The sequence below is a fragment of the Chlorocebus sabaeus genome, chromosome 18 (assembly GCF_047675955.1).
Source record: "Chlorocebus sabaeus isolate Y175 chromosome 18, mChlSab1.0.hap1, whole genome shotgun sequence".
Taxonomy (NCBI): Eukaryota; Metazoa; Chordata; class Mammalia; order Primates; family Cercopithecidae; genus Chlorocebus; species Chlorocebus sabaeus.
The window spans coordinates 10,233,175-10,246,634 of NC_132921.1; the positions used below are offsets into that span (position 1 = coordinate 10,233,175).

Consider the following 13,460-nt stretch of genomic DNA (forward strand, 5'->3'; position numbering starts at 1 on the left):
TTGCTTTCATTTGCAGTCAGTGAAGTGAGGTAAGTTGTATTTGTTAGACAAAACTTGGTCTACTCAGTTGTTTCTTTGTTTTTGTTTTTCTTTTACGAAACAGGTCTGTTAATCCTTCCAATAAACCTTCTTTGCCGTCAGTCTTCAGTTTGCCTGTTTCAGTTTTTAGAAGGTAAAGGATTTATTTCTCTGATTTTCTTGAAAGATGAAATGTTACAGAAAGGGAAATCAAAATCTGCAATTTCTCACAATTTTCATTTAGCATTTAAATCCCATAACTTGGGCTTTCATGGTTCCTTCATGATGGTGCTTTGAAGATTTCAGTAAGTATGTCTCCCCACCACCAATTTTTTATTTTGGTATCGTTCAAATTTACAGGAAAGTTGAAAGAACTATACAGTGTGTACCTGTATGTCGTTCAGCCTAGAGTCAATTTACATATGAGTCTCTTTGTTTTCTCTCTCCTAATATATATTTTTATTTATATTTAGTTCTCCCTCACCCGCCAATTGGAAATAAATTTCAGACATAAATTCACTCCCTTCCTGTATATACCAGCATGCACATCCTTAGGTTAAGGACATTATTCTATATAACTGCTACAATATGATCACATCTAACAAGATTACAAATAATTCTGTAACATGATGTGGTTTCTCCAGTTATCTCCAAGTATCTTTTGTATATATTTTTTCATAATGCAATAACAAGTTAAGGTCCTACATTGTACTTGGTTTTCATGTCTCCTTAGACTTTTTTAAAAAGTAAATTGTTTTTATTGACATATGTCGTACATAAAGCATACAAGTCATAAGGGTACAGCCCTTGAATTTTTCCGAGTAAACGTACTTATTTATCTCACACAGAAATCTGATATAGAATATTACTAACAGACCAGAACCCCTTTTTGTGCTCTCTCATTACCTTCTACCACCCCAAAATGTAATCCTATTTTAATTTCTATTGCCATACATTATTTTTGCTGGTTTTTGAACTTTATAAATAGAGTGCATTATTATGTTGGCTTTTTGCTCAACTTGGAGAGATTTGTCCATGTTGTTGCATGAAGCAATAATTGGTTCATTTTCACTGCTATGTGGTATTCTGTCTAAGAATATACAACACTTTTATTTACCATTCTATTTGTAGACGTTTGATTTGTTTTCTGTTTTGGACTATTATGAATAAATGACTGCTAAGAACATTCTTGAACATGTGTCATTGTTGGAATATAGGATATTTATGTTTAGCTTTAGTAGATGCTATCAAACAGTATTACAAAGTGGTTGTGCTGATTTACATTCCCACCAGCAGTGGAAAAGTACTAGGTGCCCCATATCCTCACCAGCCTTTGGTATTTGCATTACCAGTCTTAATTGTGTGTAGATTTGGCTAAATAATAAAACTCACATGACTGCAGTAGTCGTGCTTAGAATGAGATCGCATTTGTGGGTGCTGGGAGCTGTCTTGGCTTAGAAGCCTCATGTCCCAAATAGAAAATATATTCTCTAGTGAGTGTGCTGTAGGCATAGTTTCCAGGTTGCTTGTAAGAGCCACAGCACTCAAGATTGCTCAGAGCTGTGCCGTCCCATCATGCATTTGTAGTTTATTCCTAGATGTCTCAGTCCAGATGTGGGGAGTTTTCATCATAAGCAAAGCAGCTTAGTAAATTCTTGACATTCCATATCTATCTGATTTTACTGGGTAAGGGGACAGAGAGTTAGCTCAAGATCACGTTTGTCCATAAAGAGGAGAAAGGGTTTTATTTTTCCTTTACTCACAGTAATGTTGTCATTTAAAAAAGTGTTGCCCATCTGATGGATGTATAGTGGTATCTCAAAGTGGTCCTGATGTATTATTCTTTGCTTTTTATTATTTTCTTCCTTCTATGTTCTTCAGACTTAATTTACTGTTCATTTTCTAACTTACTGGAAGATTGGCCATTGATTAGCCGCCCTTTCATTTAAAGCTATCAATGTTTCTAAGTGTGGCTTTTGGTATACTCCACGAATTTGATATGCCATATTTTATTATTTCGTTCAAAATATTTTCTAAGTGTTTTGTGATTTTTTTTCTTTGATCCAAGGGTTGTTTAGAGTTATTGGGGGTAACTAGTGAAGATTTAGTTTATTAGGTGTTCTAGTTATTTTATTACTAATATTTAGCTTAATATTGACATTAGAAAATATTTTCTATGATTCTAATTCTTTAGAGTTTGTTGAATTTTACTTTATGGCCCAGCATATGGTCAGCTTTTTAAAATGTTCCATGTGTACTTGAAAATAATAATGTATATGTAGTTGGATATACTGTTCTCTAAGTATCAAAATATATCAGGTTTATTGATAGTGGTCAGATCTTCCCTGTGTCTACTTGATTGTATGTGTGTGAAGTTCTTTCAGGTAGCAGAGGGGCATGTTAAAGTCTCCACTATGACATTGTCAGTTCTGGCTGACAGCGTGTTTTGAGGCCATGTAATTTAGTTTGTAAACATGCTGGTGGGCTGTCTCTATCATTATGAAATTATTTCTTTATCTCTAGCAGTGCTTCAGCAGAAAGAATTCACTTGATCCGTTATTACTGTAGCTTCACCAGCTTTTATTTGGTTAGTGGTTAGCATGATATGTATTTTTCCATCCTTGTAGTTTTAACTGTTTATGTCCTTAAATGTACTTTTTTTTTTTGTAAGAAGTATATAGTTGAGTTTTTTGGGTCCAATCTTACAGTATTTACAGTTGTAATGGAATATTTTAATGAATTTTACATTTACTGGAATTACTTATATTTTTGGATACAGATTATTAGCTTGCTGTTTTCTATTTGTCCAATGTCATTTTTTTTCTTTCTTTTTCCTCTCTGGCTTATCTTGATTAATTTTTAAAATTAATCCATGTTTTTCAGCTGTTAACTTGTAGTTATACATACATTAAGTATTCTATTTATTTATTTATTTGTAGCAATTGGGATCTTGCTCTGTTGCCCAGGCTAGTCTTGAACTCCTAGCTTCAAACAATTCTCCCACCTCAGCCTCCCAAAAGTGTTGGGATTACAGGCATGAGTCACTGTGCCCAGCTAAGTATTCTTCTATGTATGTTATTTCTATATATTTTGTACAGAGGATTATTTTATAATATAGAGATTATAATTTACTTTCTTGACTGTGAATTAGTATTTTTACCACATCCCAGACAATGGAAGGACCTTAGAACACATTAACTCCATTTAATTGCTCTTCTTTTTTTTTTCTTTTATTGTCAGGTATTTAAATTCTCTAAGATGTTATTATAATTATTTTATGCAGTGAATACTCATTTAGATTTGTATACCTTAGTCGTTTCTGTTACTTTTTATTACTTTTTTGGTTTTTCTGCCTCCATCTGAGAATTTTTTTTTGAAGAGATTTTTATTATTTAATGTAGTACACTTACATTAGCAATGATTTCTGTTTTTTTTTTTAATCTAAAAATTCTGTTTTAAAAAATGTTATCACTAGGTATAGAATTCTAGGTTGGCAGTTAGAGTCCATTTTTTGTAGGAACATTACTGTCAGTTTTATTGTTGCTTCTTTGAAGGAACTGTGTTCCCCATTCCCTTAGGAGTTCCTTCAGCTATATCCCACAGCACTTTGCTTGCTTGCTTATTTATTGGGGAGAGTTTATTTTATTTTTATGGGTACATAATAGTACATATTTATGGAGTACGTGTGATATTTTGATATAAACATACAGTGTATAATGATCAAATCAGAGTAATTAGGATGTCCATCTCCTCTAATATTTATTGATTCTCTGTGTTAGGAATGTTTTAGATCTGCTCTTCTAGTTATTTTGAAATATACAACAAATTGCTGTTGACTGTTGTTACTCTATGGTGCTATGGAACACTGGATCTTATTCCTTCTATCTAAATTTTTATGTACCCATTAGCCATCCCTTCTTAATTCCCCCCTTTCCCACCATCCTTTACAGCCTGTGGTAATCATCATTCTACTCTTTAGCTCTATGAGCTCATTTTTAAAAAAAAAATTTTTTTTTTAGCTCCCACATATAAAGGAGAACATGTGATGTTTGTTTTTCTGTGCCTGGATTATTTCAGTTAACATAATGACTTCCAGTTCCATCCATGCTGTTGCAAGTGACAGGATTTCATTCTTTTTTATGTCTGAATGATACCCCATTGTGTATTTATACCACATTTTTAAATCCATTCATCTATTGATGAACACTGAGGTAGATTCCATATCTTGGTTATTGTGAATAGTGCTGCAATAAACATGGGAGTGCAAATATCTCTTTGACATACTGATTTCCTTTCTTTTGGATATATACCCAGCAGTGGGATTGCTGGATCATATGTAGGTTCTGTTTTTAGTTTTTTGAGGAACTCCATAATGTTTCCAATAATAGCTGTACTAATTTACATTCCCACTAACGGTGTATGAGCATTCTCCTTCCTCCACATTCTTGCCAGCATCTGTTGTTTTTTTGTCTTTTTGATAAAAGCCTCTTTAACTGGGGTGAGATATCTCATTGTGGTTTTGATTTGCATTTCTCTGATGATTGATTGATTTGCATTCCTCTGATTATATGAGAATTTTTTCATATACCTGTTGGTCATTTATATGTCTTCTTTTAAGAAATTTCTATTCAGATCTTTTGCCCAGCTTTTAATTGGATTATTATTATTATTATTTTGCTGTTAAGTTATTTGAGTTCCTTATATATTTTGGTGGTTAATCTCTCACCAGTTGAATAGCTTGCAGGTGTTTTCTCTCATTCTGTAGGTGGCCTCTTCACTTTGTTGACTGTTTCCCTTTGCTACGCAGAATCTTTTTAGCTTGATATGATCCCATTTATTTATTTTTGCTTTGTTTGTCTTGTTTTTGAGGTCTTACTTAATAAATCTTTGCCCAGGCCAATGTCCTGAAGCATTTCTCTGATGTTTTCTTCTAGTAGTTTCGTAGTTTCAGGTCTTACATATATGTCTTTAATTCATTTTGATTTGATTTTTGTATGTGGTGAGAGAGAGAGCTAGTTTCATTTTTCTGCACATGGATATCCAGTTTTCTGAGTACCATTCATTGAAGAGACTGTTCTTTCCCCAAAGTATGTTCTTGGTGCTTTTGTTGAAAGTTGACAAAATGTGTGGATTTATTTCTGCATTCTTTATTCTGTTTTATTGGTCTGTGTGTCTGTTTTTATGCTAGTATCATGCTGCTTTGGTTACTATAGCTTTGTAGCATAATTCAGAGTTAGGCAGTGTGATGCCTCCATCTTTGTTCTTTTTGCTCAGGATTGTTTTGGCTGTTTAGGATCATGTTTTGTTCCATATACATTTTAGGATTTTTTAATATTTCTTTTTGTTCCTTCTAGGATGCAAATTTACATGCATGTTAGATTATTTCACCATGTTAAAGGAAAAACTTGAGACAAAACATACATGCATGTGTCTTTATGATAGAACAAAATTAACTTTGGTTTAAGAGATATTGCTGTTGAATCTGTTTTTATTTCTAAACATATTTCTTGGTTCTTGTTGAATTTATTGATGATGAAACTATGTTCTCAAGTGAAAATAATAAGTTGGAATTCAGTCACTTAGTGACCTCTGTGATCGTAGGCAATTCACGTATCAACTTTAAGCCTCATTTTGATCATTTGTAAAATAGGTATCATAGTGCCATACCATCTAACTGTGAATGAATGAAACAAAATAAGCAGTGTTTGGCATAAAGTAAGTATCAGTGTTTTAGCTGAACACCTTTTATGTTTGGTTGACTATATTATTGGGCCCTGACTTCAACGAATGTTAGTTATGTCCGCAACAATTCTAATATAGCATAGAATGTGGTAAGTCCTCAAGAAAGGATTTAAGTATTCTGGGGAGTTTAGAGGAGATGAAAAGAATAATTGAAATACTGTATAAATTATGATAACTGTTTAAAATAGGGACTAAGAGAAACCTTTGCATTATTGTGGGTTGGGAGGCATTGAACTAGCCCTCATTTGTGACTCTGTTTTTGAGTAGCATTTAAGAATTTGAAAGTTTGTAATTATTTGTACACATTTTCTTTAGGTATCATCTACCTGTTCATGTAATCAGACACCATGCTGTGAGTCCTTACTCCATAGTTTTGCCCTTGTCTGCTGATTGTTTGGACTTGAAGCCGGTGTCAGATATGCTGAGAATAGCTTGGAACCTGTCATGGTATCATGGGAGTGATAATCTGTTGAAGCAAATGAACTCTGAAAGTAAAACGCAAGGGTAAGCTCTTACATTGTTGAAAAAGCATTTGCAATTAATTAATTGTAATTAATTAGTTAGGTTTTACTTTTTCCTTAAGTCTGGTAGCTTTTTCCCTTGATATCATCTGATTCTGCTTTTTAGCAGTTATAATTTTCACTTTCTTTTAAAGATTACATGTGTTTATTACTTTTCATCTATTATACAAGAAAATTTTAAATGAAAAAGCATTTTACTCTGTACTGTTGTAGAGGTTAATGTCTGATTTGTTCATAGATATGACTCACTAGGAAAGGGGTTCTGGATTAGAATAAAATCTCAGTAAGTATATGCATGAGCATTATCATTAGTGTGATGTTGATTACTTTTGAGTATCTTAATATTCGAATATGTCTGTCTTATGTGAATAAAAATTTTTATGAGGAAGAAAAGTCAATATAAACATTTGGGGTGCCAATGTAAAATCCTAATATTGGCAGATATGTATCAGCTTTTCTTTTGGCTGTAAGTCAATCTTTTGTTAAAAGAAAATGAAGATAAAACAACTTTTGGGAGAGTTTATAATAGAAATAAATGTGAGATTTTATTTAAATAGCTTTATGTTCCTCCTTCTTTTTTTTCTTTTTGTCTAGATTTTTAGATGCATTGAAGTTATCCACAGAGGACGTCTTCACTCTGAAGATAACACACATGGCTAGTGGGCTGCAGGACTGCCTCCATTCCATTGTTCAGGCTGCAACCCACAGGGAAGTTAGGGCTGCTGTCACTAGGATGAGTTTTTATCTTCTGAATGACAGATTGTCTTTAAAGGGTGGCCCTGGTCCATGTGGGGTTACCTTGAAGTCCTTGGCTTGGCACACAGCACTGAACAGGTCAGTGTAAGGTCAAGGCTGCCAGTTTCAAAGACCTGGATTGTATTGCATTTGTGTTCATCTCCTAACCTTTGAAGATAAGAGTCTATGCCCTTACTGCTGCTATCATAGAAAGAAAAACTCCAGGATTTGTATCATCTGTAAGAATAGCCAAAGAGAAATTTTTAATTTAGTTATTGCATTGTTGAAGGGATTATTAATAAACTTATAACAATTTATTATCGTTAGAAAATTTTACCTCACAAAAGTAAATAATTAGGATAAGACATGGATGAAACAAATTGAATGTTTATTTCTATCCATGTTATAAATGAGTTGAGACATCAGTGAATTGATTAATAGGTGTGGTACGCCTGTCACAGGCTGTTTTGTTTTGTTTTGCTTTTGTTTTGTTCTTAAGTAAATTATATCATTTTTCTTTTTACTCTCAATTTCATGAAGTTGATTGCCATGTGGAGGTCCTTTATAGCAGTTAATTGGGAAGGCTCTAGCTTGTCAGTTTAACATGCTTAACTTGTAGCAGATGGTTGCATTTGCAACAAGACTGATAAGCAACTGCTGCAAGCAGGTTTTCATTTTATTCTTCATGTGACTTTAGTATAAAATGTATAACTTTATTATTTAACATAAAATGTGCAGTTTTTAAGCTGCTAGGTTAAATGAGTTCCCAAAATATGAATTCCTTTATTAGTTTAGCTTTAAAGATTAGTTTATCTGATTAGGCTTTCCAGTGGTGTGCTGGTGCCCACTAATACAGCCTTGTGAGAGAGCTGATGGTTGAATTTTCAGGATTTTTGTAAGTTGATTGTTAAACACAGCCATTCTTAACAATCATATAAACTTACAATTAAATAAATGATATGAAAAATAAAGGTAATGAATATGCAAATATCACTTTCTAATTATGTGGCAACATTTTACTGTTACCTTTGTTCTTAGGTTATGCATACATATACACTACAGGGGTATGTGTTTTATGGAAATAACTACAGTGGAATGCCAGTGTGCATCTCTTCACAACTTCATGTTACATGGGTAGCTCCAAATTGTCTGGAGTGGGTTATTTACACCATGGAAATTGACGAACACAATAAGTCAGCACTCTACTTCTGTTAGACAGTTACATATTTATCAGCACACTCCGGCATTTAAACAGTCTTGCCAGTTGAAGAATGCATAAATCCTTCACTTTAAATAAATGTAATATGTCCCTATTTGTCAAAAGAAATTTTAACATAAAAGCTGATTGTATTCATTGCACTAAGTTTTCTTTCTCTTGTGAATTAAAACCATAGAAATAGTATGCAATACCACATTACAGGAAAGACTCTCAAACTGTGGGTCAATGGAAGCCTTTAGAGTATTTCAGATTGCCCAGTAGCAATAACTGTATGTGAGCATCACATTTTTATGGTTAGTTTCCTCAGGACTAGTGTTAAGTGGAGAGCATAGACTGTGTGTATGTTTAATATATATATACACACATATGTATATGTAATATAATATCTCGTATTTGGTTTTTAGGTCTGTGCTTGATCACGGCAACACAGACACTACTGCCTAATTTATAAATATTCATGTATTTCTGCTGTATTATGTTTCACTAAAGAATGTAGAAAAAATATATATCACAGAATCCACCTTTTTTCATGAAAACTTTTTAAAAACTTTACTTCCAGAAATATATGTACTAATGAGGCTTTGGGAAACTTTAGTTTTGCTTTCACTCAGTTTAATGATAGAAAGGAACATCACCTTTTTGACTAATTATCTAAGATGAACCAACAACTTAAATGGTGCTTGGAGATAGAAAATTCCCATAAATTATGGCTGTATAAAGTATTGAGATGTTGAGAACATTTTTATAAGCTTAGGTTAATATTTTTTTAAATACAGGTATTTCAAATTGTATCATTCTAGACAAAACAAAATATAGAGAAGCATGTTCATACCTGTGTGAATGGTTTTTAATTGTATTTTAAAAATAATGTTATCTTTTAGACATTTTCCATGTCAGTAAATATACTTTGAGGCTAATTTTTCAAATATGTGATATATCCAAATGAATGTTCCCCAAAAGAGGTCCTTTTAGGCATGAGTGTGTATGTTAGAATAATTCTGGCTTTGCTTAGATATTTTGAAATTGTACTCTCAGGTTATTTAAACGACAGATGTAAGGAAGTCTTACTATATTTTGAAGTCATACTTAATTTTTTACCAAAAAATGGTATTAGCAAAAACTCAACTATCCAGAGAGGGGTAAAAATGATTTTTACATATATTCCGAAATGAACACCACCCTAAACGATGACTATTTATCACTATTAACAAAAGTATATTTTGGTTTCTAAATAATGGTTTCTAAAATCTTTTTACTTATGGTACTATGGCGTCTAAACATAACTTTCCAAGCTGATTATTTTAACAGTCCCACATGAATTTATGCGTATGTTTATATGTGTATGTTAACACACAAGCATACTATTATAATCTAATACCATTTTGGAAACTTATTTTAAGAAAACAGATGATAGTCATGGTTCAGTAGGATTACAAGTTGTTAGAGGTATCTAGATTCTTCTTTCAACTAGTTTCTGTTGAGTTTGCATGTTTAATGCCTCTCTACTCCTTTCCTACTGAAAATCCTACTGCTACTGTTTTTCTCCATTTTTCACCAGACTGTAGACTGACTAGTGAATTGATTTTTCTGCTTTTAACCTTATGCCACTCATTTGTGTTGCTTCCTCAATGATCCTTCTGAAATACATGTCACCTGTGGGTTCTGTTCCATGGTGTGCTGGATATTAATAGAATTCCAACCCCTTAGCATGCTGTAGAAAGTTCTTTTTGATCTGGCTCTTGCTTACCTTTTCAGCTGCATTTTCCACCTCTGTCTCTAACATATACTGTGTTTCTATGAAGTACAAATATTGGGGTTTTATGAAACTGCTTGATATTTTAGGGTATACACTTCTGTTTTATACCTCCTTGCTTTTACATAGTAAACTCCCTGGTTGCCTTGTGAATATCTACTCCTCCTTGAGGTCCAAGCTCTTCTTCCTCTGTAATGTATGTGGAATTGTAGTTACCATGATTGTCACGTGGCTTTCCTGCGTTACTTCTACAGTTGTTTAAATATTTGTCTTCTCATGTGCCTTGGGTTTATTACATTCCTTTTTATATCCCTCACATATGGCATAAGTCATAGTATACAGTTGGCCATGCAGCTTCAGCATGAACACCTCCTTTGAAGGATATTCATTCTGTTTTTGAGCTGTGATTGTTAGTAAGTTTTTGTTCTTTTGAACTGCACCTGGTCATTTCTACCTATTATTCTGTCCTTCAGACTCACAGAATTAAATATTGTCTTCGCATGTGACAACTCTTCATTTAAACATAACTATAATTTCTTCTCTATTGCCCCCACCCTGCTTTAAATGATTTTTTTTTTTTTTTTTTTTTTTAGATAGACTTTAAAAGCCACAGTGTCCAGACTTCTCATTTGTTCATGCTATTTTACAAGGGTAAATGTGTTTCTTAGGACTCCCCCTGAGATCTGGACATGGTGCCTTATATGGGTGTGGTGCTGTGGTGTGGGGTGAATAGGAAGAAAGGGACTACTGCCTTTTTTTTCCTACTGCTTTTCCAGTACTCAACAGACATTTATTGATCACCTACCAAGTGTCACTCCTGTAGGAAATGTAGCCGTGAGCACAATTGATAGGGTCCTGCTCTCATGGAACTTGCAATTAAGACAGCCAAAAGTGTAATCAAAAGTAGAAATGCTTCCAAGCAGACTATTATGAAACTGTATTAGAGGAGCATATTATCCCTCTTCATTAGAGAGAAAGTGGTTCAGAGAATGAAGCTTAAGCCAAGGCATAACAGGTAGAAGGATGTTAAAAGCCTATGGGATTGGAAGCCGAAAAGATGCCGGGCACACAGAGAAACAAATACCACATGGTCTCTCTCATATATGGAATCTAAAAAAGTCAAATTGAAAGAAGTAGAGAGTAGCATTGTTACCAGAGGCAAGTGGCAGGGGTATGTGGGTAGAGAAAAGGGAGACATTGCTGAAAGGTTACAGAATTCCAGTTAGACAAGAGGAATAAGTTCTGGTGATCTATTACAGCATAGTGACTATAGTTAATAATAATATATGTTTCAAAATAACTAAATTAATGGATGTTAAATGTTCTCACCACAGAGAAATAAATATTTGAGGTGATGGGTATGTTAATTAGCCTGAGTGGATCATTCCACAATGTATACGTGTCAGAATACCACAGTGTACCCTAAAGATATATATAATTATTACTTGTCAGTTAAAAATAAAACAATAAATGGAATATAGTTTGGAGCATGTTATGTGACAGAAATTTGATACTTTGAATCCATAAGTGGATAATCAGTTAACTCACAACCCCTTATATATTATTTCTCCTCTAAACTAAAATGCCATATTCAACCAATATTATAAAAATTAATTTTTTTTTTTTTTAAATGTCAGGCAAAGGGATAAGGCCCTGAGTTAGGAAAGAATGTCTTGTGTCTTCAAGGGGAATTGAAAAGAGGATAGTACACTTAGATTTAAGGGATATGAGTTCAGATATAAAGTGGGATTACAGAGGTGATACCATGGAAGACTTCTTATAATCTTTATGTTTATGATTGTTAAATCATTAATCTCCCAAAGATCTATGGTTATTAGAATCATCATTTCATTCCATCCTTTCAGAGTATTTTTCTAATCTCAATTTTCATGATCTGACACTTGCCATCCTACGCAGCTGAATGTCATTTTGGAGATGTGGGAATTTTAAGTAAGGAAAAATAATAATGAGACAAACACCACATTACTAAGAAATATAGCATTATATATCCCTGGTGTTGGACTGCTTAGTTTAGTATTCATGTTTTAGAACTTGCTAGCTGTATGACTGTGGAAAAACGACTTAACCATATTGTTGCTTGAGTCTTCTTGTCTTTGAAATAGAGGTACTTACTTCACACTGTTGTTATGAAGTTTGACAAAAACCCTGCTCTTAGAGCATAGGCTGGCACAAGGTTGGTGCTCAATAAATGCTGAATATTAAGATTCATATTATTGTCACTCTTATTAACATTTTGATATAATTGCTTTAGATTTATAAAAAATAAAACATTACAGATAAAATTGAATCTCATATATCTTCCTGATTACTTTTTTAAAAAATGATTTTCCAAACTACTTTTCCCTTTTAAATAAACGTTTTATTGTCTACTAATCTTTTAGCTCTCTTAAACCAGTTTTTTTTCTTTTTAAAGAAATCTAAGAAAATTGGCTCATATCCTTTTACTCCAAACTTACATCCTAAGTCTACCTTCTGTGTTTTCCATGCCTCTTACAAACTGGTAGCATCCTTGCAGGACTTTTTTTCCCCTTTACTTTATTACCTTATTTTTTCAAGTTGGTCAGAATTAGGTTTGAAGTACTAATCCTTATCAGTGAAACATGGCATTCCCAGTATGAAAAAGCAAGTTTCATTGGACAGTTAGAGTTAGTATTTTTCCCCTTGGTATTTTTTTGGTACTTTTCCTGAATTTGTTATTTTTCTCTTATGATATTTGCCACTTCTAGTTATTTTAGTTACTTGTTCACGTGTTTTTTCCACTATAAACTCATGTTCTTGAAGGCAGATACCCAGTTTGTTTCAACTTTGCATTTTTCAAAGCATTTAGAACAGTGTCTCATAAAATAGCGTCCTCACAAGGCACCTGTTAAGTCCACATATCTGTGATGAACAGTGGTATTGTGTATTTTAAAGCGCTAGAAACCATGATTATTGTCTTTTCATTATAGGTTTTTACAAGTGCTTCCTGCTTGCATTGAAGATGAGAAACTGCTAATAGATATCATACATTTTTTAAATAAATTAATAAAAGAACAAAGAAAAAATTCTTCACTAGAACTTCTAAACTGGATTCTCGAATTACTTCTTAGACATGTAAGTGGCGTTATTAAGGAATTTGGATTTTAAGTTTGGGAAGTAACTTATTTGTAGAAATCATTAGCATTATATTATGGAAAAGGATAATTTTATATTGCCTGTGCTCGGTAAGTCGTCCTTATGTAATGAATGGCTCATAACAACGTACCTTTCCTGATACGATTGTGAATGTGTTTATTAAAATTCTGTACAGTGAATGGGACCTACAGTCTTGTGTGTAATCAGACCTGTTCTGCATGTGACCTTTCTGCTGCAACTGTATTTTTAAGTGGGAATTTCAGTTCAGGTGGCAGGCGACAGGGTGGGTGTCCAGATAGGCATGTTGAGAGTTGGCTAACAAAGCCAACTGGAGGCA

The 13,460-nt window shown here is 33.3% G+C and overlaps 1 protein-coding gene across 7 annotated transcripts in view; it reads left to right on the forward strand.

Annotated features, from left to right (window-relative positions):
- Nucleotides 1-13,460, forward strand: part of RTTN (rotatin) — a 198,292-nt gene that overhangs the window by 71,130 nt on the left and 113,702 nt on the right. For all 7 annotated transcript variants that reach the window (XM_073006242.1, XM_037987996.2, XM_037987997.2 and 4 more), the window contains 4 exons: nt 104-172; nt 6,076-6,264; nt 6,876-7,115; nt 12,958-13,102. In XM_073006242.1, coding sequence (XP_072862343.1) covers nt 104-172; nt 6,076-6,264; nt 6,876-7,115; nt 12,958-13,102 — 643 coding nt within the window. The remainder of the gene's footprint in view (nt 1-103; nt 173-6,075; nt 6,265-6,875; nt 7,116-12,957; nt 13,103-13,460) is intronic.